We start from the raw sequence: 23,861 nt of genomic DNA on the forward strand, positions 1-23,861 counted from the left end.
ACTGGATATATTGCAAAATCGTTACGTCGAGGTTCGGAAGGGCACTTTGCGGTTTCAAATGATACAAAATTGAACTTCGATCGATAACCTTTTTTACTTTGCTATCAAAATTCCATTTTTTTCGAATCTCATAATCGATAGCCAAAAAAACTTACAATTTTGAATAAATTTGAAAAATTGCCTTTCTTTTCCTTTTTCAGGCATTGCGGTATTGATACATTAAACAATTTTATTGAGCACTATTAAAGTTATTATGTACAAAAATATACACAACAAATTCGGAATGCCAAAATAAAAAGCTAAAAATGAAATGTAAAAGATATATACATCTCATAAATAGTGAAAATAGTGTATATACATATATTTATTATCTTACAAGTACAATCTTGATTTTCAAGTGTTTGAAGTTCTTAATGAAATAGCGAGCGGGTGGTGATCTCAGCTGATGCTTCGCCATTGATGACCTTCCAAATAAATTCAAGGTAACTGGTTATTCTGGTGAACATCTTCAAAGTAGCAGATTGTTTAATGCATGGGAATTGACGTTTTATCAATGGATGGGTGTCACATTTACTGGGGGCGTTCATGAATCCAATGAGCGTGTCATCGTATACCAATGGCGCACCACTGGTAGCCTGTAGAACAAATTATCGAATTATTAAATTACTTAGTCAAATTTCGGATAGTAAAAAACGGATGGTATTAACTTACATTAAAAGATTCTGGAACGACGGCACAGAGATTTCCTCTGGTGACCATAGAAGTGGCATTCTTGGTACATTCCTCGTTAGAGATGACATCAGCGTCGAAAGTACTAAGCTCACCGTTGACGTGTACGGAGATAAGGGCATTGTAACCTTCGTAATCGTTGCTTAGTTCAGGAAGGTTGACCTGCTTGTAAAGCTCATCAAAAGCTAAATCAAAAGCACGGTCTACCTGCGAGTATAATTATGACGACTTATTAGAATGAAAATCTGTTTTCATTGTAACAAAACTCGTTCCTTTGTTACCAATTCTTTGCGGGGTAAGTGAGGCACTTTCGCTCAAGGCAATTAAGGGAGAAGAACGAGGAGAGGTTGATAAATGAATTATAGAAAGACAGAAATCAAATCTCACTTACAACCTATTATTATTAATAATTGTTCAAACCAAACATACGCGCGCATAACACAGTCTAATTACTAACTAACCAACTACATAATAGAATAATAAACTACTCATAGTATTCACAAATGAATATTTCGCATCTCGTCTTAATCTCCAATCGCGCACTTAACCTATTACAAACTTACTTAAATTACGCGAACCTATACCGGATGAACTGCCCGGCACGTGGGCGCCTGGACAATTCGCTGGTTGCAACTTACGTTACTACAAATTAAGCTTAAGCGCGAACCTTTAGATAGCCGGCACGTGGATGCCTGGCTATCCTATTCAACACGCACCGGCCGTCGCATCACCAGAGAGAGAGAGAGAGAGAGAGTGTAGAGAGAAAGAAGAAAAGAAGGCTTGACCTTTGTTCACCGCTCCTAGCAACGTCGTGGATCCCGGGCGATGTGCTGCCGCAGAAAGTACCGATACTATTAAGTAGTTACTTTAATGCGCCTAACGTTGGCCAACACGCCTTGCCGAGTGGAGGAGGGAGAACGCAGACGAGAGACCGGCACACGGCCTGCTCTCGTCACATCATGTCTAAATGTTTCACTAGCCAAACAAACCTTTAAGATGGCGATGTCATGTTCATGATCACGGCATGGTAAAGGCACGTAATTAACTGGGTACATGACTTTCTGTACACGATGAAATAGTCGTTTCTCATGATGTGGCATGTTAACTGGTGGTGCAATATCCGAACCACTTCTGATACGTACTTGATCAAATTCAAGTTCGTGAACGCAATGAGCGACGGTGATAATGTGATTCCTGTCTAAAATTGCACCGTTGCATAGATGTTCCAAGTAGCCATCGTCTGTCAATTTCAAAATGTCCACGTGATAACGAGGACGTTCATCCACGTTTTGACCACCTGTAAATTTTGAGATTTTTTTATTCAAGGTTCCTGATAAAATCAAAGTTTTAACGATAAAAAAAATTTGTATCTTTAATTTTTCTAATTTCAATTTTGATTTTAAAAATTAAAAAGAAATTCAGTAATAAAATAAAAATATAGTAAAAATACATGAAAATAATCAATAGTTCATTGAAATCATCACATTCGCTTACCGTAAGCATTAACGGTCCAGTTGACGGATAAGCCGATAAACAAGAAAAAGAATTTGTGGCTGAACATCGCGATGCACTTATCTCTGCCGAATCGCTAAGCTCAAGTGTGGATTGCTTTAAATAATATGGTCTTTTAAATATTCTCGCAGCTCTCAACTTATATTAATTTGAACATTTTTCTTTTTACGTGAGTTTCTATCACAATTCAAAAACGTTTACGTCGTATGTTATTGTGTGAATCTCAGATTTTAAATTATACATCGTGATGTTAGCACACATTGATTTATAAGAAAAATGACACTCACACAAAGTTATTTAATTGCCAAATGCGTTTGATTTGTCATCACAGATTTAATCGAGTGTAAATTATTTTTTGACGCATATCAAAGTTCCGATTAGTATTTGACTTGATGGTGACTACACTGCGGTTCGATAAGGTGGAATAAGAAAGTAATTGATAAAATCATAAGATTCTTTATTCCTTTGAATTGCTCAAATTCGCGTTATTTATGACAGTATCAATATATCCTCAATATAATTTTTGTAAACCGCTGCTTATCTTGCAGATCATTTCACTTTTGTTCAATTTTTTGTAATCTTTGTTTAATTAACGTTCGTACAGATTTTCAAATGGTATTAAAATTAGTAAAAAATTTTATTTGTTATTGAAAAATAATTATTTTCTTTTAGATTTATAACAAAAACTGCTCAAAAACGATGTATTTTATCTAAAAAGAAAAGATGACTATAAAGTATAGTTACATTAGAACATTCGCAACTACGTTTACGCAATATTTAGATTAATCGCTAATACCTGCCTATCATGTCATTTTAATTTTATTCACAATGCTCAGCCTTACATCCTTGTCAGTTTTGTTTATTGTGTACTTGACAATCGATCCCAAAATCTATGATAAGCTTTTACCGCTCTAGTTTGGTTAATTGAATTACAAAAAAAATTTCCTATATTATAAAATAAAATTATATAAAAATTAAACAGAAATAAATGATATTAATATGTTTAAATGGCGGAAAAGAAATTTAGTGACGAAACGAGTAATGAAATTTTAACCGATAACGTTCACTTTTTTATAATTAAAGGAATCGTGAGTCGGAAAATCGATTATCGTTACCAAGTAGAAATGATCTGATTTCAAGACGGTTCACTTCATCTAATGTGCGGCGGTGCAATAATTCATCAAAGATATGTATTAAACGCTATCAATTGTGCCATACATTATAAAAGTAACCGGCTAGTCGTGAGGCACGGTAGCATTTGTGGGTTTAAGCTCACAAAATGAAGTGAGAACTTTCCGTAGCGTTACTAAAATATTTATAGGCTGACCTACTCTGTACTAAAATCACGAGAGTAACCTATTTTATAAAATTTTTGCGTACAGATTTAACTGATTTTATTTGCTGTGTGAAAATAAATCTTTCGGAATCCGATGCTGATTATGAAGGTTTTATATAGTAACGATAATAGGTTATAGGCCACACTACAATCTACCAAAAGAAGAAAGAAACGTTAACGAGTTACCCACAGTATGACTGTCATTTAAGATCTACGCAGAATGCCAGTACTTGTCAGGCATCGTATTGACAAAGGGTAGCTTAAGCTTATTATAATTATCTATGCAAGCCCTGACTCAGCGTTGCAAATGTCTTGTATATGCGTTGCAAACAAACTGTATGACTCCAAAATTACGATGGTTTCTTGTTGTCTTATATTTAGCAGGATGATACTGATCCATTAATGCACGATGGGAATACCATTGTAGTGATGAATGATAGACAATGTATTTTCCAAAAACCTAAACTTACGAGAGTTTGTACTTATTTACATTTCATTATTATTTTACTTAATCATAAAGTATTATATGATATCCTTGTTTTGTAGTTACTATAAATGAATGGTTGTGTGGAAAATTTTGACGTCTAATTCTAAAACAGTTTGTTTAATTATTTAGACTTTCCAAGTATAAAATTTATTCTTTAACTGATTATTAAAATTTAACACTAAGATTTTTCAATACAGATACAAATCTGATAATTATGTTAATTTCTAACATAACATACACAAAGTAATGCACGATTTCAGTTTGCATTTTACCGAACAAGACAATATTATTTATCAACTACAAACCTTCCTAACACTCATATTTAACCGTTATAAATAGGTTTACACGCAAAAAAATATATGACTTAATTTTGAACGTTCTGTTCTATCTTTATTTGTATGAAAATAATATTATATACATCATCAACAGTAATGATATGGACGTTTAAGTATCACATTCAATATAAATTTATTCATATTCTTGATGCATAAATAATGCACGAACAACAAATCTACGTGTAGATTATTAATTGTAACTTATACCAGCAGAAGGCTGTTGATTGAGAACGTTGTTGATGAAATTCAGGTAAGCCGATACACGAGTAAACATTTCAGGTTGATTATGATTGCATTGATTATTGTGGGAGTTTCGGATACCAATGATAACACCTTCGTGCACAAGAGGACCACCACTGTCACCCTGTTAACGTAAGAAAAAACATTTGTCAGTTTGTGTATATAATTTTTAAATAATATAAAATCCAGTATGTTACAATGCAAGAGAATCCATTGATATTCTGCGACTGAGTGCAAATATTGCCATTAGTTACGATGACAGGCGAAACCAACTTGCATTCTTCGATTGGAATGACTTTTGTGTCGAGGTACTTCAATTCTTGGGAATACTTGAGCTCTTTACTTGCGGTATCGCTAGTCTTGTTGACGTAAATACTAATTTTTTCAACACCGAAACCAGTCAGAGTTGCTTCATAATTCTCGTAGTCGTTGTCGTATTCCGGTAGGTTGACTTTATAGAAGTTCTTGTCGTCCACCAAGTCGAAAGCTCGTTGCACCTATTGTTGAAATAGCCGGAAATATATGAAAACTTGTAGTTTCTCAGTATTGTTTTTTGATTGAAAAGAAAGTCGGTACCTTAATAATCGCAATATCATGTTCGTGACTACGGCACTCCGAGTGGAAGTAATCTTTAGGATACATGATTCTGGCAACTTTATGATAAATCCTCTTTTCAAGTTCAGGCTTTTCCGGATTCTTATTCCAGCCACTTCTGATCAACAAGTTGTTCTTCTCTTGGCCATAGACGCAATGGGCGGCAGTCAAAACGTAATGACTGTCGACGATAGCACCACCACAGATGAGTTCTGTGGTATCATTGGGATTTATCTGAAGAATAGCTACATGATACCTGTGCTCGTTGTGCGTGTCATATTCACCTTGGAAAATTCTATCTATAAAGTCATTTTCTCCAGCTGAAAAAGTATTATATATATATATATAAATACATTAATTTTATGCGACAAAAAGATTAATTTGAGATGTGAAAATTTACATGCAACAGCTTTGCTGGCAATCAGTGTAAGACAAGTTGCTAGCTTTAAAACAAATAGTAATAAATTTGTGTTAAACATTATTTCCCGGATTATCAGAAAGACAGATATACGATCGAGTGCAATTTGTAATCCGCGAAAATGTGCTTGTAAGATAATTAAAGTGTTCCTTAAATACCAAACAGAACTTAGCTTTTTCCCAAAAATAAATACAACTTCTGACAAGGTCGCGAGACTTTTTTAATCGATGAAATTATGCAAATATTTAACACTCAACAGTTGCTAACTTAATACACGTGGTAAAAGCTGCAGTTGGCAAAATTGATGAGCTGATTATAATATGTCAATACAGAAGTTCATTGAATTGAAACTTTTGACGTAAATGAACTGTAACAAGTTGATAAATCCTTCGTGAACAATAGCATATTTAATTACACAATCACTTTGATTAATGCTGTAAATAAATTGTTTAATGTCGGGTGTTTAAATATTTTGCACAATTTTTTTGACAATTTATTTTTTTTTTAAGTTACAGCAACTTTTTTTCGTTTTTTATCACATTAATTAGTTTATTTCGTCTGGCAACGCGGAGAATCAATCGATTTTTTCGCTTTATCATATTCATGTATTTTTACAGAGGAAAACGGTAAAGCTAAATGTTTGTCTTTAGTGTGAACTGCATTTTATTTAAACAGATTATAAACATTTTCAAGACAGAATGAATAGAACAGTATGTAACAGCATGGAAAAAGATTTTCTCAATAGTGATAGTCAATAACTGTTGACTAATATTGATCATTGTAAACATTATATAAAGTTTGAATGAAATTGCTTATTTGATTATCCAGAATATAATCAGTATAGAATATATCAATAAAAATATAATAATTTTACTTCATAATTTAATTTTAAGTATTGTTTTGAATCATGCAGTTAGATACGAACATATCTGATTGACATTAATAAAAGAGTCAGTTTGTACGTCTTTATAACTAAAACATATTGATTTGAATTCACAGAAAATGTAAATAAAATCAACAATTCATTATATTCTGTTAGCTTAAAAAAATTGTTCCTTACTTTTATTTTCTTTATCATGCTTTATTATATTGATTGCTCTCTTATCTATAAGAGAGTCGACTAGACATTTACCAGTCAATGGTTATTATCATTATGAAATTCGATAAAAATTCAAGAGTGATACCTCTACACTAACCTCATAACTTTGTACACTTATGCATTGCAGATAAAGAGATTTCCTTCTTTGTCAAAAAAACAATTCTGTAATTAAGAATAAAGTTACTCAATTTTTCAAATTCTCTGTATCTAGAAGTTCAAGATTCAATTACAAATTATGATACAAATAGTTATTTTTGTAACTTTTATCTACTTATATAATATTTCCATCTTAACTGTTAAAATACACGTAGTACCATATTTAGAATAATTTTATTGATTCCCTTGACAGTGTACCTAGTAAATAACAAATCTAACGTGCGATTTTCATGAACGTAGTACTTAATATCTGAGATCACATAACATTAATATAACAAAGGTTCTTATATACATAAAAATTATTAAAATTGTAATTAATTGACTTAAACTTAAAAACATTCCAAGTACATATGTAATTTTCTCTTACCAATCATTGTCAGCGATTATTTACTATCCACGATATTTCTATCACAATGTAAAAATAGAATTCATTCTTATTCGTTGTCGCACACATATGAATGTCGATCAAAACTTTTCCTCGTCCGAGTATAAGTATTCATGTGAACAAAAAGTTTCTGAGAAAAAAAAACAAATCATCACTCATCAGTTACGTAATAACGTAGATCTCTAGTAGCGAGTTATCTCGCTTATGTTCAGTAAGTAGTAGTTGTTGCGGTCGACAAGTCTCGTGCGTTAGAGCATTTTGGATGCTTTCATTGGAATCGCGCTATGCTTTTTGAAATTGTTTTACTAGTTTTTATATTAATTGGTGCATTTGAATATTTTGTTAGACATGGTAGAATTGGAAAGTTAGTGAATAAAATTCCAGGAGATACAGTATGGCCGATATTAGGCAATCTTCCAAGTCTCTTTGGATCGACAGGTATTCAACCAAATTTGAGTGTTCGAATATAGCTCTTCGAGGGTAGTGTTTTTATACTGCATGAATAAACCAAGATTAACATTAGTGAATAACGCTCTATAAATTAGTATTTATGCAAATTTACATGCATACCAAGTATCAATACGTATTATTAATTTTATTCATTATTGTTAATTTATGATACTACGATTATATTTGTATATGTAAAACCAATAAAGGCGAATGTATACATTAAAATGTATCAGTTCTATCATCGTTAAGACTCAATCACGTCAACGGAAGTACGATTTATATGAAAATCGTAAATATATGAATGAATAATTCAGAATGGTAGCTAAAGAACTATTTAATTTATGTATTCTATGTGAATCATAAATTCATTAATATGCATGCGTTGACGGCCTTGTATATGATGTTTCAAAATCAAAGTGATTTAATGTTTACGATGGATACTCAGACTTAATGGAAGATAGCCTAAATACAGGCGCATAAAAAATTTGACTATATAAAAGTAATAAAATTCTGGGTAAATATTATCCATTTAGATGCATTTACATGAAATTAGATGATGAATTACGTTGCTGATCTCCGAAAGTCCGATTTACATACATTATTTACTCTAGTTTTATATTCAAAGGTATGATGGGATCAGTTAACTAAGATACACTATAAAAAAAAAATTATTCTTCACTTATCTTTCAGAAAATTATCTCTAACAAAGTTTTGAATTCCTCGGAAGATATTAAACGGGATTCTAAATTAATACCGTATAATTAGCATGTTATTCATTGTTTCGGCTTCAAAATGTTAGGACTATAAATATTTAGAAAATGTATTCATTAATATGTTTTCTGTGCAACAAAATCTCTCGAATAATAAATAAAAAACGATTTTTCATTGTCTGCTATTTATCGAGTAAACAAATAAGTAAACAAATTTTTTATAACACTGAACTGAGTTTAAGTAATAGGTTTATTTTCGATTCCTAAAGAAATCTAGTGTTTTTCTTTATCAAATTCAGATAATCTTCCAAACTAACATTTGTTTTCCAATATAAATGTCTTTCATTTTTTTTACCAGAACAAGTATGGAACGCTTTAAGGAACTGGGATCTGAAGTACTATCCTATTTACAGAGTCTGGGCATTGCATAAACCTATCATGATTATTCTCCATCCGGATGATATCGAAGTAAATAATGATAAACTTTATGGCAAAAATATATATTAAGCATCTTTATTTTTCTTATAGAAAGTGTTTACAAGTCCAAAATATTCACAAAAAAGTTTTTTTTACTATCCACTTTTTGCTTGGCTACGTACTGGTCTGTTAACTAGTCATGGTAAGCCTGTTTCAATGATACATTTTCAAAATGATGAATACGCGCAGGAAATAATTAAGAAGTTATTTGTTTATAGGTGAAAAATGGCAAAAACGACGTAAAATGTTAACACCGGCTTTTCATTTCAATATTTTAAAACAGTATTTCGAGGGTATGGCTGAACACGGAGAAAAAACTATGAACAATCTCAAATCACAGGATGAAAGCGTATACAATATAAACAAATTAGTAGCGGACTTTACTTTGCACGTTATTTGTGGTAAATGTAACCAACATAATTTGTAGACTTTTTGGATATTGCATGAAAAAATTGTATTATCGATGTTTCACAGAAACGGCCATGGGTGTTAAGTTTGAGGATGAAGAAATAATGCAAAAATATCGGGATGGAATACACTACATGGGAGACTGCATTATTTATCGGTAATGAGATAGTGATATATTAAAAGTATAATAAATGTAAATTAAATTTCTGACCACGAAATATTTTTAGAATAACCAAACCATGGTTCGCATCAGAGCCAGTGTTTCGGTTATTACCGCAGGGTCAGAAATACAAGGAATACTTAAATATTTTACATGGTTTCACAAGAAAAGTAAGCAATGTATATTTTTAATTCACAACCACTTATATAATAGTAATGAACCATTTTTGGTTTTAGATTCTGAAGGAAAGAAAAGAATATCATGAACAATCGAACGGACAATTTTTGCACGACTTAACTGAAAATGAATCTGTAAATCAACCAAGCAATGATGTATATTGCAGCGGATGTAATAACATGATTTCTATAAGTATTTACAGATTTTTGTCGAACTATGATTCTAGAAAGACATATTCATTATAGATCGTAAAAAGCAGCTGGCAATGCTTGATCTGTTGATAATGGCGCAAAAAAACGATGGATCTATAGACGATCAAGGGATACAAGAAGAAGTTGACACTTTTACCTTTGAAGTAATTTAATTGAAACATTAAAAACCCTTATAATTTTCGCTTAAATTATGTAAAATTTTAGGGTCACGATACAACTGCAATGTCACTGACTTATGCAATACTGTTAATTGCCGAACACAAAGATGCGCAAGTACAAATTATGTCTTTAATTTGGTCAATCTCAAAAAGTATCTTGGTTTATTAAGTTTCTTTTCAGACGCGCATACGTAATGAAGTTAATGAAGTAATAAGTAAAGCTGGAAAATTAGGAATGTCAGAAATACAAAGTTTAACTTATCTTGAAATGTGTCTAAAGGAAAGCCTTCGATTGTATCCGATTGTTCCATACATGTCACGTAATATTACAGAGGATATTCAATTGAGTAAGTAAAAAAAAAACATAATTACGGTATTATGCTTGTAGATAATTTTTAAAAATATTTTCGATAGTGTATATCAACTTCAATTATAGCAATAATTTTCGTTGCTATTTTACAGCAAACTATCTAGTTCCTAAGGGCGCAGCTATTCAAGTTAACTCGTTTAGTGTACATCGAGTACCGGAATTCTGGCCGAATCCTGAAAAATTCGATCCTGATCGATTTTTACCAGAAAACACAAGTAGGCGACATCCATTTTCATATATACCATTCAGTGCCGGACCTCGAAATTGCATTGGTGGGTACAACTTATTGTAAAACGATTGCAAATAACATCAATGATTAATCATACTTTAATTACAGGTCAAAGATTCGCAATGATGGAATTGAAAACTTTTATTAGTCTCTTAGTTCATAATTTTTATCTGGAGCCTATCACAACAACCAGTGAATTATCTTTTATATCGGATATGATTCTTCGCACTTCTAAACCGATTCGCGTCAAACTTATACCTATTAAAAAATAAAGTTTATTTTATATAGAGTGTTTGATTTCAATTTGATAGTTTTAAATTCTGTAATAATGGTGTTTCATACCAAAAGAAATTCGGAAGATTTATGCGATGGCAATAAGATTTACCTTATTGTGTACATTTATTAAGTTAACAAGAATATCAAGAAATGTCGTTAGGTTTATTGAATTTTTCATTGCTTAGATATAGTATTTTAGATATGTCTGTTTTGTTAAAAATTTTTGAGTTCTTTGAGCAACCTGCTAACTAATGCAAGATCATTTCAAAATTACCGTCTTTAACAAAATGTTCGACGCTTATCGCGTAATTGCAGATCCACAACTGAGTAATTCATTAACAAGTACAAATTATAATATATTTCATTTCAACTAATTATCTCATTACAAAAAACATGTGGTAACGTTGCTATTAGGCTAAGAGAGATTAATTTACAGAGGAGGTCGTTCTAGTTTGATTGTAACCTTGGTATTCAAAATTCACTTTCACAGAGATCCGTATTTTCTTATTGCATGAGCTGACGTGAATATATTGATTTTTCAGTAGTGACTCGATAACACTCAAACTGCACGTTTCGCAAAAGTTTGCTTTGCTCGCGTGGTGTTGAATCATTGTACATTTTTTCATTCACGATGTTCATTGAAATTTCGTTGTTCATTGTTCTTCTCTGTGCTTTCGAGTACTTTAGAAAGTACGATAGAACCTTTAAACTCGTGAACAAAATTCACGGTGCACCAACATATCCAATATTAGGCAATCTTCCAGAATTATTTACGACGACAGGTATATACAAAAGAATTATTACATTGATATTGATATTTGAGTTTTGATACACTTATTATTAATACGTACATTCATTAGAACGTTACTTATCTACCTGTTGTATTCATTCGTAGTATCTATAATTAAACATCCAAGTATTATATTAACAAGTATTATTGATTGATTTGAAATAAACATTTAATATGAAATAAAAGATATTTAATTAATTATAGAATGATAAATTTATGGCAATTTTTAGATAAAGAGATTTCTTTCTTTGTGAAAAAAGCAATTCCGTAATTGAGAATAAAGTTACTCAATTCTTCAAATTCTCTGTATCTAGAAATTCAAGATTCCAAGTACAAAATATGATACATATAGTTATTTTTGTAACTTTTACCTACATATATAATATCTCCATCTTAACTATTAAAATATATGCAGTATCATATTTAGAATGTTATATATAGATTGGTAAATTTATGGTAATTTTGATTTGATGCCGCGGATTTGAAATTATCATATACACGTAGGCATGCGGAAAATAAGATACTAAAGTCGAATTGTTTATACCAAAAAATTTTCGTGCAAAAATGCCAATAAAATTCCATAGTCTCAAACAATAGTTGCTTCAGTATTGGTAACCATAAAATCGTCGTTTCTCATCAGTTAAATCGCATATTATAAAAAGTTTAAAATAATATGTAATATTGACGAATACGACGTATATAACTTTCGCTTACGCCTTTTAGATTAGTATGACCCATCAAATAATCTGAATCAGGTAACGAATATGTATAGGAAAACAGCTCTTTTTCATACAATTCAATTATCGTTTTCCCTAAAAATAAGCATTGTAATAGACCGTTTGGCTTTTTTAATAAAAGATTCGCTCATCATAAAACTTTTATTGTCATTAGTAAAACTGTCGGCACTTCTGAGACAATGGGATATAATGTATTACCCAATGTACAAAGTTCGGATTGCGCATAAAGCTGTTATAGTTATATTGCATCCGGATGATATTGAAGTAAGAATTAAATTAATTAGACAATTTTTTTATAACTACGATGTATTTACTAATACTTACCTTGATTAAAGAAACTTTTTACAAGTGTCAAGCATACGGAAAAGAGCTATTTCTATTATCCGCTACTTGCGTGGTTGGGTACTGGTTTACTGACTAGTCATGGTGAGCATGTATTATTTCTTTTATTTCGTAACCAATGTTAATGTTGAAAGTAATCATGAGCAAGCTATGGTATAAAAAGGAGCTAAGTGGCAGCAGCGACGAAAAATGTTGACACCAGCTTTTCACTTCAACATTTTGAAGCAATACTTCGAGAGTATGTCTGAACATGCAAAAGAAACAATGAAATCCCTTAAAACTAATGGCGAAGTTGTAATAAATATGACGAAATGCATCGCTAATTTTACTTTGGACGTTATTTTAGGTACTTAAACATTGTAATTATATTCTTTGAAAATTACAACCACTAGAATCAATAAAAAAATAATTCAATATTTTTAGAAACTGCCATGGGTGTAAAGTTCACCGATAGAGAATTTTCAGAAAAGTATCGAGAAGGAGTGCATCACGTAGGAGATTGCACAATTTTTCGGTAATGTATCTAAGCACAAAATGTATACATACTATTGTGAAATCGAATATTTGAGCACAATACGTTTTTACAGAATCATAAATCCCTGGTTCGCCTTAGAGTCAGTGTTTCGTTTGACGCACCGAGGTCAAAAGTATAAAAAGTCTTTGACAGCTCTACATGACTTTACAAAAAAAGTTAAATAAAATACTTAGGTCCATTGTTTTCATAGTAATTTCAAGGAGATAAAAGGCCTAACATACTTTTATTTTTTTAGATTATGGCAGAAAGAAAAAAATATCATGAGAAAACTAATTATCAATTTTTTAACGAATTCAAGGAAAACATATCTGCTAGTACATCAACTGGTGATATATACTGTGGATGTAAGAAACTTAATGCTATTTCTCGATTCAAATGAATATATTGAAACTCTTAGGGGCCTGCAATGATTCGGTCGGTAGGGCGACGGACTCGTACCCGGTAGGCCCGGGGTTCGATTCCTAGTCCCTGCTGATTGATACAAGCACCACTGAAAGAAGTTTCATGTGCTTTGTTCTCAAACACATTGCAAGCCTCCGTCGCTGATTAGCACTGACGGAGTAAATAAATAGACCGACGTTAAAAGATATTTTAAAAAATATTGAAACACTTATTCTGTTTTAGATCGCAAAAAACGTTTGGCTATGCTTGATCTATTAATATCAGAACAAAAAGCAGGGCGAATAGACGACAAAGGTATACAAGAGGAAGTCGATACTTTTACTTTCGAAGTGAGTGAATAAATTTGTTTAATTGTTTATTTTGAGACACATTATGCAATTTGACCAATTCGTATGAATCATGTGTTTAAGGGTCACGATACTACTGCTATGGCGTTGAGTTATGCAGTACTATTAATTGCCGAAAACAAAGATGCGCAAGTGAGCAAATTTTAACATATGTCGATTACTAATTACTGAAATCCTTGCTGTGTATGTTGAACATGATTATTTTGCAGTCACGCATACGCAATGAAGTAAGTGAATTTTTAGATTGCACTGGAGGAAAATTAGAAATATCAGACACTCAACGTTTCACTTACCTTGAAATGTGTTTAAAAGAAAGCCTGAGACTCTATCCGATTGTTCCGTATATCTCACGAAATATCACAGAAGATTTACAATTAAGTAAGTCGTTCGAATTACAGTAAAGATTAAGTCAAGAGGAATAGCGAGAGTAATTGAATTGTTTCAATTGTTGCAGCAAATTATTTGATACCTAAAGGTACTATGATACAAGTACATCCTTATTCAGTACATCGACTACCGGAATTCTGGCCGAATCCGGAAAAATTTGATCCTACCAGATTTTTGCCAGCAAATGCAAAAGCCAGGCATCCCTACTCGTATATTCCATTCAGTGCTGGACCTAGAAATTGCATCGGTAAATTATAAAAGTGCAAAATACATGCCAACTGCTTTAAGACAATCACTAATCACATTATACTTTTAAATTGCAGGGCAAAAGTTTGCAATGCTCGAGTTAAAAACTTTCGTCAGTTTGTTAGTCTACAATTTCGAATTGGACCCTATTAGCAGAACTGAAGAACTTATATTCAAAACTGATTTGGTTCTTCGTACTACCGAACCTATCCGTATTAAATTAACGCCAATTAAAAGGTGATGGTATTTAATTTCAGGGCCAACGATGTATAAATTAAAAATAATTTTTCAATCATTTCATTTACATTCCTGAATATTTTTACCTGTAAAAAAATCATTATGTAAATAAAAAATTTTTATAACTTTGAAATCTAAGTTGATTTCTTGAATGGTGTAAGTCAACTCACGGTTCGAATTAAACCGTAAAGCAGAAATCTAACGTTAAAGAATGGCAAGCTTAAATAAGTTACTATTGGCGTAATAAATATTCATTGAATATACATTTATAATTCACAGAATTTAACGGTTAGAGGTCGGAAATATAAGCGAGCATTAAAGATTTTACATGGTTTTACGAAACAGGTAACAAGTTTTTCTGTGTGTATTTCAATTTGAATTACAATATTGACAAATTTATGATAATTTTTTCACAGATTATACAGGAGCGAAAAGAATTCCATGAGCAAATGGAAATGGTCGCTTTTTGAACGATTTCGCGGTCGTTAAATCAGCAAGTTCAATGAATAAGGACGATTATGGATGTACAGTAAAACCTCACTAGCTAAATCATATTGCAAGGGCTTAAGAATTTTATATGAATTAAGTAGATTTTTGAATTAGGGGGTTCGAATTAGTGAGGTTTCATTGTTTTTCAAATAAAAGATGCTTCGTCGACAATAATCGCAAATTCTTTATGATAAATTATACATTAAATTATACTTCCTCACATACAATTATCAAGTTATTAATAAATAAGGGATTGAGGAATATAATTAACAAATACTAGTTGGTAATACTACAAATCACGGTCTCGAGAAAAAATCTCGTTTTTATCATTCGGATTACTTATGTGCGGTTGACTTATGCATGATACGAATATACAATATCGCTATGACTATATACTATATTTCGAAACGAGGAAATTACTCGCACTGGATATTATTAGCCAAGTATCTCTTCGATATTACACATTTGCAAGCCAAACACTCGAAACGTTTTCAATCATCTGAAGACATAATATAGCAAGTGATCAATAAATTTTTTCCAGAAAAAGGTCCAGTTGTTGATCCAATAATACCGTGATTGATTTAAAATGTTCATTGAATTTTTGTTGTTCATAGTAACAGTAACTCTTATGCTCTCTTCTTACATTCGGTTAAGTAGAAATGGCAGGTATATTAGTAAAATTCCAGGGCCAATTCCGTTGCCGGTAATAGGCAACCTGTATATTGCATTCACGGCAACAAAGATGACAGGTAGTGTCTTTGTTACTATTTCATTTCATTTATAATTAACATTGAATTATCATCATCATTATTATTATTATTATTATATTTTTGTAGATTTATGGACTCTGGTAAGAAATTGGGATGTAAAATATTATCCTATTTACAAACTCTGGACCACTCATTGGGGCGCTGTATTTATTACTCATCCTGATGATATTGAGGTATTGTTTTTCTTTTATTTGAAATAGTCGACAAGTACAAAGAACTAATTTTTTACGAAAAAGTAGTAAGATACCCAAAATAAATAAAAATTTTACATTTCTTTTCATTTTGTTTATTTCAGAAAACATTTTCAAACATGCGCCACATAAAAAAAAGTATTATTTACTCTCTCCTTCATAAGTGGTTAGGTTTTGGTTTATTAACTAGTGATGGTATAAATCTTGATACGTAACAACTGGCGCATTCTGCATTACAATTACTAAATGATGTTTTTTCTTGATTCAAGGCGAAAAATGGCAAAAAAGGCGAAAAATGCTGACACCTGCCTTCCACTTCAACGTTTTGCAGAAATATTTTGAGAGCATTTTTGAAAATGGAGAAAAAACGATGGAAAAGTTAAGATTGGCAGGCGAGGCTGTGCACAATGTTGTTGATATCGCATCAATATACACTTTGAATGTTATCTGCGGTATGTAAAAATATAGAATATTAGCACAACATAGTATCAATTATTTTCTTATCCTATTTTCAACTTTTAGAAACAGCAATGGGTGTTAAATTCACTGATGAGAATGCTCGAAACGAATATAAAGATGGAATTCATACTATTGGAGACTGTCTAGTGTACAGGTATAGTATTATATAATATATAAATTTTAGTTCAGTTGTAAAAATAAATTGATAATTTTATGTACGTTCCTAGAATTCAAAGACCGTGGTTTGCACCAGATTTTACGTTTTACAATTTATCGAAAAAAGGACGTCAATGTAGTAAAGCATTGAAAAGTCTACACAATTTCACAAGACAAGTATTTGATATTAAGGCTAGATTATGCTCAAACAGAAAATAAATCTTTTTAAAATTTTTTTTTTAGATTATTCAAGAGAGAAAAGAGTTTCATGAAAAAACAAATGGTCATTTTTTAAACGAATTCACCGATTCAAGTATAAACCCATCTGATAATGTATATCATGGATGTAAGACGTAATGAAAATATTAATGCAATGTCGACTGAATAATAAAAAGTAATATTTAATCATAGATCCCAAAAAACGCTTGGCAATGCTCGACTTATTGATCGCAGCGCAACGGAATGGTGGATTAATCGACGACGCAGGAATACAAGAAGAAGTGGACACATTTACATTTGAAGTAGGTCAATGTTACTTTTAAGTTGCAGATCATCTAATTACTTGCTAATAATTCAGGGCCACGACACTTCGGCCATGGCGCTAAGTTTCATTATGCTTTTAATAGCAGAACATACAGACGTACAAGTGAGTCAAATATAGATTTGAACAGTCTAAATCACTTTTTTAACGATTGTTTTTCCCAGGAGCGTATTCGTAATGAAATTATCCGATCGCGCAATGAAAATAATGGAAGACTAGGAATAGTGGAGATTCAACGCTGTAGCTATCTCGAGATGTGCATCAAAGAGTGTTTACGTCTGTATCCAAGTGTTCAGTTCATATCGCGCAGTATCGAAGAAGATCTACAACTCAGTAAATAAATGTATTTATTTTTAACAGAAATATTTCAACATTTTATAACATTTACATTTAATTTCAGCTAATTATCTTGTTCCTAAAGGCACTATTCTTCAAGTAAACATCTATTCGGTTCACCGAGATCCAAATTATTGGCCTGAACCAGATAAATTCGATCCCGAAAGATTCACAACGGATAATTGTGCTAGTCGACATCCATTCGCTTACATACCATTTAGTGCTGGGCCACGCAATTGCATTGGTACACACACATGCGCGCGCGCGCGCGTATCTATGCTCGAATACTAAATTGATAATAAACCATTTAATATTTTAGGTCAGAAGTTTGCAATGTTAGAATTGAAGACATTCATGGCTGAACTAGTGTACAATTTTCATTTGATACCTATTGATACAGCAGCAAACATACGTCTAAAATTAGATATGGTCGTACGACCCGAGAACCCTATTTACGTTAAGCTCGTTCCTATTGAAAGGAGATAAATTATTATGTTTTTAAATTAATTTTTGTATTCACTTTGACTGTCGATAAAATTAGATTTATTACTGTTTTTCAATGAAATTATATGCGCCGATTTCATGCATTTGTAAATCTGATATTACGTAAGAACGGATTTTATATTGATAGCTACTACAATGACATCAATGAATAATGTAAAAAAATTTACTACAAACACAATAATTGTTTGATAAATTAACGTTGATTGATAACAATAAAATATAGTATTTAATTTTCTTGACTTCGGTAAGTGTCATCTCTACTTATACTGATGTCACATGGTAAAAGAATGAAATTACGTCGAAAACACTACGGATTCGGGAGTCATTTATTTAATCAATTGTGATAAGTGATTATCGTCAAACATTAGAAGACGTGATCCCAACATATATAGTGATTACACATACTACGATAAAAAAAAGTTTCCTACATTCGGAGCTTAAAATGTCAACGACGAGAAGCAGTGGAAAATTGTAATTAATAGACGGTTTTTATATTGTCCGTAATATGCTTGATTAAACTTTATTGAATTTGAAATGTGTAATTTATTCACCGAGAATATTAAAAAGCAATGAATAATCGACAACTATCTATTAGTTTATAGTAATTTGATATTGTAATATGACAAACGCGTTCAAAAAATCGAAGACAGATAATACAAATATGTTAATATTTGTTAACAAATTGTTAACAAACATTAACTAATGGCGGTAAAATTTGGCCACAAGTAATTGGTAGTTTACACCAAAACATTTTTAAATGATATTTTATAAAATTTTCTTTTCAATATCAAAGTTTCATAAGTTGGGTACATTTATCAGCGAAGTCGTTAGAATAAATGCGATAAAATTAAAATTTCCAATTAGTTCCAATAATGACTCGCATTTGAAGAATAGACCATCAGCAGTCAATTCGTATTCAACAGACAATTGAGTAACACACATTTCAGTCAAATTTTCATCATCATTAGCATTCTTGATGAAATTTATAAAAAAATTCAACTTGAAAATAAATAGCTGATATTTTATCTTCGTTACATCCGAAAAAACGATCAACCGAAGCTATAATTAAAATATCTTAATAACTAAACTACCGCGCTATTTAACTAGAAAGAATACAAATATTAATGATAAATTGTTGTGAAATTAATGATAAAATGTTATTTTCATACTCTATAGAAGGTGTCTATCAGATGATTGTATGTCAGGACGGGTGAAATTAAGCATACATCGTCCAATTGGCGCAAAAAAAGAGTTTTGTAATAATTTTTTAATAGACTAAGAACTTAGACATAAGATGGACAACCGCACCGAACGGACATTTTCACAAATACTTTCTACAAGCGTCCAAATTCAATAGCGTGATTATTCGATTTTTATTTTCACTTCTGACTATTTATCAACATATAATTCAAGTGCATATATGCAATTTATACACTTGGAATAGTCAAGAGACGTCGTTTACAGCAGATCAGCGAACTTCTTAAAATTTCGTGCGCCCTTCTCAAGAGTACTGATATTCTATTTGAATGAAGAAAGTGTATCAAATAAATATAAAAATTCCACTCAAAATATTAAACATTTCCATCACCCATACCTTATGAAAGCAAAATCGTATATAATCACGGGCCATGTATTTATGCTCGTCTCCATAGAACATTTCAAGTGGCCAACCGAGTACACCAATGTTCTTAATCATCCAAATGATAAAATCCATGGCAGTGTTAATTCCACGTAATTTCTGTCGCAACGGTGACCAGTTGCCTATCATACAAAATCCACCATCGGGAACAACAGGAATTATACCTGCCTCTGTAAGCATTTTCACCATCATATCTCGTTCCTGTTTTACCGTTTGTGCGTGAGTCGCGAAAAATGAGGAATTGCGACTTTCTTCCTCGAAAGCATAGGCTATAGCGTACTATTGAAAAAATTATCATATATATACATATATATCATTTTCTCATTATTATAGCAAAATTGACAATTGAAGTACCTGTGAATGCGAAGGCGAACAAGCGACATTCGGCAAATGTGCGACTTTCAAGTGATTCAAGATGTTTGGATGACCGTAAGCCCAACCGACTCTGAATCCAGACACGCTGAAACTTTTACTTGCACTGCCGATTGTGATGGTTCGTTCGAACATTCCCGGTAGCGATGCTGTAGACAATAAATGTACCATTTAATGTTTTCTACTAAAGTAAATTTTTTTAGTCCAATTGTTTCATATGCATACCCATTCTAATGTGTGGCTTAAAAGTCATCCATTCATGGGCTTCGTCACTGATAACTATTGTGTCATATTTTTTGGCCAAGTGGGCAATGAATTCCAATTCCTCTAGTTTGTATACTTTTCCGAGAGGATTTAACGGATTATTCAGCATAATACCTTTGGTTTTTTTATTGAACAAACTTTCCAACTGTTCTTTATCAATGACCCAGTCATCTCCGCTAATCGTCCCATGAGTTGTGACCTGATTTTAATAAATTATTCAAGATTACACTCATAGTTAACCATTTTTCTAAAAGAAGTACCACTGAAGAGGTTGATTATATTGGATTATTCGATCAAGTTGTACTTCATCTGACCTAGTAAAACTTGATCGATCTTTTACCTACGATCAGTAAATAAAATTCAACCTATAATTCTGCAATATATCTACCAATTTTAAAGGTGACAATCTCGGTACACCCCAAGCCATTTTAATATCTGGTATATATTTAATGTAAGTAGGCTCGATGACGATCCACTCATCCCCAGGAACTGTGTGGCTGAAAATCGCTATTCGAAGAGCCTCGGTAGCGCCCACTGTTATCAATACATTGTCTTCGCCTTTTAATTCCTGTCCAATTAGAGGTGAAAAAACTTTAGCAATCGCTTCTCGTAATCTCGGTGTACCCTGACGGAAAGGAAAACAGATGGTTTAATTGCTTTATTCACACGTGAAAGGATATATAGACTGCAATGATCGATAAAGCGAGATACAATGTAAAGTTGATGAGAGTGGAGATGAACTAATACAAACTTACGGACGGTTCAGTGTATTGGTTTGTCATTGGATCATCCGAAGTAGTTGCATTAACTAAAGCATCTACAATATGCCGTGGAGCCATACCATCAAACAAATCCTTACCAAAGTCAGCAAGATCGTAAGTCATTACGTAAGGATTCAACCATTCTCTGAAATTAATAAAAAAAATAATTTAATGGAAACAATCAGTAGTTATCAACGGAAATACTTACTCAGCAGTGTCATTCAAGCCTATAAGATTTGTTGGAAAGTCGAATTTGGAACGCCTCTTGATGATCGCTGCATCAGATATGACCAAACAGCATATAATCTGTAAATTAATATTTATTATTTGGAATTTAAGTTTTCTAGTTTGTGATAACAAATAAATTATGATATCTAAATAATGCTCTTAAAATACGAACAAGCAAAGTCGTGGTGTGTCTCGTAATCATTGTTACGGGCGTATGAAATAATGTAAGCTCTTTTTTCTTCATATCTACAAAATTTCAATGTTTGCCTTATATATCTCACTCTAGGTATTTTTGGGTATTATCTGGCTATTATCCATTCCAAATGTACCAGAACCTAATGAAATAAGTGATTAAAATGCAAATAAAAATGTACATACGTTTTGTGATTTTATCAAAGTCTTTATTGTTCTTAAATATACAGATAGAAACATAATGATTGCTATTATTATTCCAAGGACTAAGTTCATGTAAGCTCTGTAGAATTTTAGTAATGTATATACTTATTTCAGTATTACTGCTACCTAACAAGATTTCTCTTGTTATGTGGATCATAAACAATAAAAAAATTCTTGTAAACAATGAAAAATTTTACTGCAACTTCGTTTTTTTGGCCATTTACACAAAATTAACGCAAATCTGCACAGTATTCAAGTACTTGTTACAATTATACAACTTCTAACAAGTGTAGATGAACGCAAACCTGCACAGTATTCAAGTGCTCGTTACAATTATACAACTTCTAAGAAGTGTAGATACATTTCAAAGTAAAATGATAGCACATATGATAATCATCAAGCTAAAAGAAGTTTTATTAGAAAAAAATTATAAAAGTTCGGTTAAAAGTTACCGAAAATAACTGGCAATTGTTTTTCAAAAGTTAAGAGATACATTAAATCACTTCTAAAGATATGATATGTGTTTTCGTTACATTTTTTGACGTAGGATCCATGGTGGTTTTTAAATTTATCATGAAGCATACTTTAAACACGCTGGAAGTAAATAACCACTAAAAAAATCGCGAAAAAGCTATTGATCAATTCGGTTTCTCACTTCGCTCGCGCGTGTGTGTGGCAAATAATAAAAAATGAATTCATTTTCTTTTTGAAGTTTAGAAGTTTTCATATGAAAAAATACTTCTGAAATAGTATTTTTACTTTCAGTGTAGGTGTTCGTTTCTGGGCGCAACTTTTAACAATGTCCGTGAGAAATGTCACTGCCAACTTTCATCCAATTCTGTAGCTTCTTTCAGCTTCTTCGTACATACTTCTATTGAAGTTTGAATCTACGATGGATGGGGAGATATATTCCTTATTGTCCATAGAGCTGAAGTAAAATGATAACAAGGAAATTCATTGTGACAATTCTGTCGGCATCGTTGAATTTTTTTCACAAATATTTGTGTAAATCAATGATTATATTTGTCGGCATTTCATGTTTCTTATCACGGATTACTTGTCGCAGTGATTTACCTTTCAGTGTTTGGATAAAAATGTCATCGTTGATATCTAGCAAGATTTCCAACGCACTGAGACCGTTGTATAAGATGCAGCAATCAGAAATGGTATTGTTACACTCATGTTGTTAATGCTCCACTCGTAACTTATACTTAAGAGAAACTTGACGAGGTCTGCGTTGTTGTGCTTGGATGCTAAATGTAGTACAGTTGCGCCACGATCGCCAGTTGAATCTAATTGATTCACCTGTCGTATTATCACTTTCAGCTTGATGTTTCACTTTAATCTCATGAACTTTTTAACCACGCGGAGGGTTATTTTCTTTCCTGCAACGAAGAAACAAATAAAACGATGATTATTTAGTTGTTGATTGTTAAGTGAAAATACGAATTATTGTCTGATGTATATGATATTAGAGCTTCTTTGGCGTTGTAAAAAGCATTTTTGACGCCTTATATACATAGAATTATTTAATGAATAAACAAGTGCATAAATTACCATTAATAACGATAATTTAAAATTCAAAAACTGATTTTACTTTTAGCTTATTCTACAAATGAACATTTACAATACTAACATTTACATATAAAATGAAATATTACCGCTTAGCATTTTTTACACTTGAGTTAGAGAAAAATAGTCGCAACTGTTGCAATTTTTATGTTTATTTTAGTAAAGATACTTTTAAGATTATTTTATGAAATAGGAGATAACCGAAGGAATAGACTTAAAGGATATTACGAAACGTCCACTAG

The 23,861-nt window shown here is 31.8% G+C and overlaps 5 protein-coding genes across 5 annotated transcripts; 2 read left to right on the top strand and 3 right to left on the bottom strand.

Annotated features, from left to right (window-relative positions):
* Positions 1 to 410: 410 nt before the first annotated feature.
* On the bottom strand, positions 411 to 2,290 carry LOC131667204 (hypodermin-A-like). Its single transcript, XM_058940476.1, has 4 exons — positions 2,224 to 2,290; positions 1,719 to 2,026; positions 712 to 936; positions 411 to 635 (listed from the first exon to the last, which is right to left on the bottom strand). The coding sequence occupies exons 1-4, from the start codon at positions 2,288 to 2,290 to the stop codon at positions 411 to 413; spliced, it is 825 nt and encodes a 274-aa protein (XP_058796459.1).
* Positions 2,291 to 4,507: 2,217 nt separating this feature from the next.
* On the bottom strand, positions 4,508 to 5,745 carry LOC131667187 (chymotrypsin-2-like). Its single transcript, XM_058940459.1, has 4 exons — positions 5,634 to 5,745; positions 5,216 to 5,553; positions 4,837 to 5,136; positions 4,508 to 4,763 (listed from the first exon to the last, which is right to left on the bottom strand). The coding sequence occupies exons 1-4, from the start codon at positions 5,710 to 5,712 to the stop codon at positions 4,590 to 4,592; spliced, it is 891 nt and encodes a 296-aa protein (XP_058796442.1). The 5' UTR covers positions 5,713 to 5,745; the 3' UTR covers positions 4,508 to 4,589.
* A 1,776-nt stretch (positions 5,746 to 7,521) lies between these two features.
* On the top strand, positions 7,522 to 14,958 carry LOC131667205 (cytochrome P450 4C1-like). Its single transcript, XM_058940477.1, has 23 exons — positions 7,522 to 7,729; positions 8,810 to 8,919; positions 8,980 to 9,070; positions 9,147 to 9,329; positions 9,403 to 9,493; positions 9,564 to 9,666; positions 9,733 to 9,844; positions 9,919 to 10,028; positions 10,090 to 10,158; positions 10,225 to 10,390; positions 10,506 to 10,685; positions 10,751 to 10,909; positions 12,600 to 12,709; positions 12,781 to 12,871; positions 12,951 to 13,133; positions 13,211 to 13,301; positions 13,375 to 13,477; positions 13,558 to 13,666; positions 13,947 to 14,053; positions 14,135 to 14,203; positions 14,281 to 14,449; positions 14,526 to 14,705; positions 14,782 to 14,958. The coding sequence occupies exons 1-23, from the start codon at positions 7,576 to 7,578 to the stop codon at positions 14,943 to 14,945; spliced, it is 2,904 nt and encodes a 967-aa protein (XP_058796460.1). The 5' UTR covers positions 7,522 to 7,575; the 3' UTR covers positions 14,946 to 14,958.
* Positions 14,959 to 15,968: 1,010 nt separating this feature from the next.
* Positions 15,969 to 18,853, top strand: LOC131667091 (cytochrome P450 4C1-like). Its single transcript, XM_058940291.1, has 12 exons — positions 15,969 to 16,179; positions 16,267 to 16,373; positions 16,496 to 16,586; positions 16,661 to 16,843; positions 16,914 to 17,004; positions 17,078 to 17,183; positions 17,250 to 17,352; positions 17,418 to 17,527; positions 17,584 to 17,652; positions 17,712 to 17,880; positions 17,948 to 18,127; positions 18,203 to 18,853. Exons 1-12 carry the CDS (start codon positions 16,173 to 16,175, stop codon positions 18,367 to 18,369), a joined length of 1,383 nt encoding a protein of 460 aa, XP_058796274.1. The 5' UTR covers positions 15,969 to 16,172; the 3' UTR covers positions 18,370 to 18,853.
* A 992-nt stretch (positions 18,854 to 19,845) lies between these two features.
* LOC131667206 (kynurenine aminotransferase-like) lies at positions 19,846 to 21,853 on the bottom strand. Its single transcript, XM_058940478.1, has 8 exons — positions 21,824 to 21,853; positions 21,632 to 21,729; positions 21,418 to 21,568; positions 21,051 to 21,287; positions 20,624 to 20,861; positions 20,381 to 20,547; positions 19,982 to 20,305; positions 19,846 to 19,905 (listed from the first exon to the last, which is right to left on the bottom strand). Exons 1-8 carry the CDS (start codon positions 21,851 to 21,853, stop codon positions 19,846 to 19,848), a joined length of 1,305 nt encoding a protein of 434 aa, XP_058796461.1.
* Between the last annotated feature and the right edge of the window lie 2,008 nt (positions 21,854 to 23,861).

Source organism: Phymastichus coffea, unplaced genomic scaffold (genome assembly GCF_024137745.1).
Source record: "Phymastichus coffea isolate CEN01 unplaced genomic scaffold, Cenicafe_Pcof_1.1 PCOF00063, whole genome shotgun sequence".
NCBI classification, from domain to species: domain Eukaryota; kingdom Metazoa; phylum Arthropoda; class Insecta; order Hymenoptera; family Eulophidae; genus Phymastichus; species Phymastichus coffea.